The sequence below is a fragment of the Bison bison genome, unplaced genomic scaffold (assembly GCF_000754665.1).
Source record: "Bison bison bison isolate TAMUID 2011002044 unplaced genomic scaffold, Bison_UMD1.0 scf7180017864312, whole genome shotgun sequence".
In the NCBI taxonomy this organism is placed as follows: Eukaryota; Metazoa; Chordata; class Mammalia; order Artiodactyla; family Bovidae; genus Bison; species Bison bison.
In genome coordinates, this window is record NW_011494884.1 from 1,791,539 (window position 1) to 1,792,796 (window position 1,258).

At 52.9% G+C, this 1,258-nt stretch overlaps 1 protein-coding gene across 1 annotated transcript in view; it reads left to right on the forward strand.

The window, feature by feature from the left end:
* EP400 (E1A binding protein p400) overlaps nucleotides 1–1,258 on the forward strand; it is a 108,364-nt gene that overhangs the window by 87,448 nt on the left and 19,658 nt on the right. The window contains exons 50-51 of the mRNA XM_010852522.1: nucleotides 881–926; nucleotides 1,009–1,118. Of these exons, the coding sequence (XP_010850824.1) occupies nucleotides 881–926; nucleotides 1,009–1,118 (156 nt within the window). The remainder of the gene's footprint in view (nucleotides 1–880; nucleotides 927–1,008; nucleotides 1,119–1,258) is intronic.

Sequence of the window (1,258 nt, forward strand, 5' to 3'; positions counted from 1 at the left end):
ATTTCACCTGCATCACCCCATGCAGGCCCAGCTCTGCTCTCCTGGCTGGCTTAGCTCAGTAGAGATGTGGGAGGCAAGGCCGCTCTTCTTGGTGGAGGAGACAGGAAGTTTGGGATTAGGGCTTTGTGAAGTGTAACTGTGAAGAGGTCGACCTCTGCGGACTTGCAGAGCAGTTAGTGCAGACCTCCCTTTCCTGACCCTGCCCCACCCTTCCCCAAAGCTTGTGCACTCATGAGAGGGAGGCAGTAAAAAGTGTTTAAAAAGAATGGTAGCCTGACGGTCTCACGCAGCGTGCCCTGCCATGTGCCCTCTCTGTATGTGCATGGTGACACATAAGCATCCCCCATGCGAAGACACTGCCGCCTGGCGTGGGATGGCTTTGTTATACAGAGTCGTTTCCTCCCTGTGTTCTTTACTGCATTTGCCACAGTGGTGTTTTTATGGGCACTTAAGCAGCTCTGTCCTTCCTTGTTCAGAAAACTAAGCACCTGCTTGGTGTGAGAGCTGCTGTTGCCCAGTGGTAGGTAGTCAGGAAGACTTTCTGCAGGACTGGCCCCTAGCCTGTAGTCAAGTGACACTAGTCAGAGAAGAATGGAAACTAGCAAGTACAGAGGCCCTGAGTTTGACAGATACGGGGTTAAAAGGATCAGTGTGGCTGGAGCTTGGTGACTGAGGCACAGACCCAGCAGTGTGGGAGGAGGTGGGAGAATGGGTAGGTGTGTGGGGAGGACGTGGGGAGAGATGGGGCTAAAGTTGGCCTTGTGGTCTAAGTAACCACGATTAAGACTTTCAGTTTTATCCTGATGAAATGGAGGGCTTTGGAGCATCTGTGCAGGGGAGAACTTGACCTGAAATTCAAATGGTTTCGTTCCTTCAGCAGGCAGGAGCCATCAAAACGTCCGTCACAGGGACGAGCATGCCCACGGGTAAGAAGCCTCACGGGTGAGATGCCACAGCTGGAGATGAGTTCTCTCCCGTCCTCCTGCCTCACACCCTCTCTCCCTGCAGGCACCGTGAGTGGAAATGTGATCGTGAACACCATCGCTGGCGTCCCCGCCGCCACCTTCCAGTCCATTAACAAGCGTCTGGCTTCGCCCGTGGCTCCTGGAGCCTTAACCGTGAGTTGTCCCTGCTCCTGGGTGTTTTGGGTGGTGTGCATGACCTGGGATGCTGCCTAAGCTGTAAAAAGAATTCCATTGGTATAGAGATTACTGATGTAGTCTGAATTTCATAAAATACCAAGAACGTTCAGGTGTGC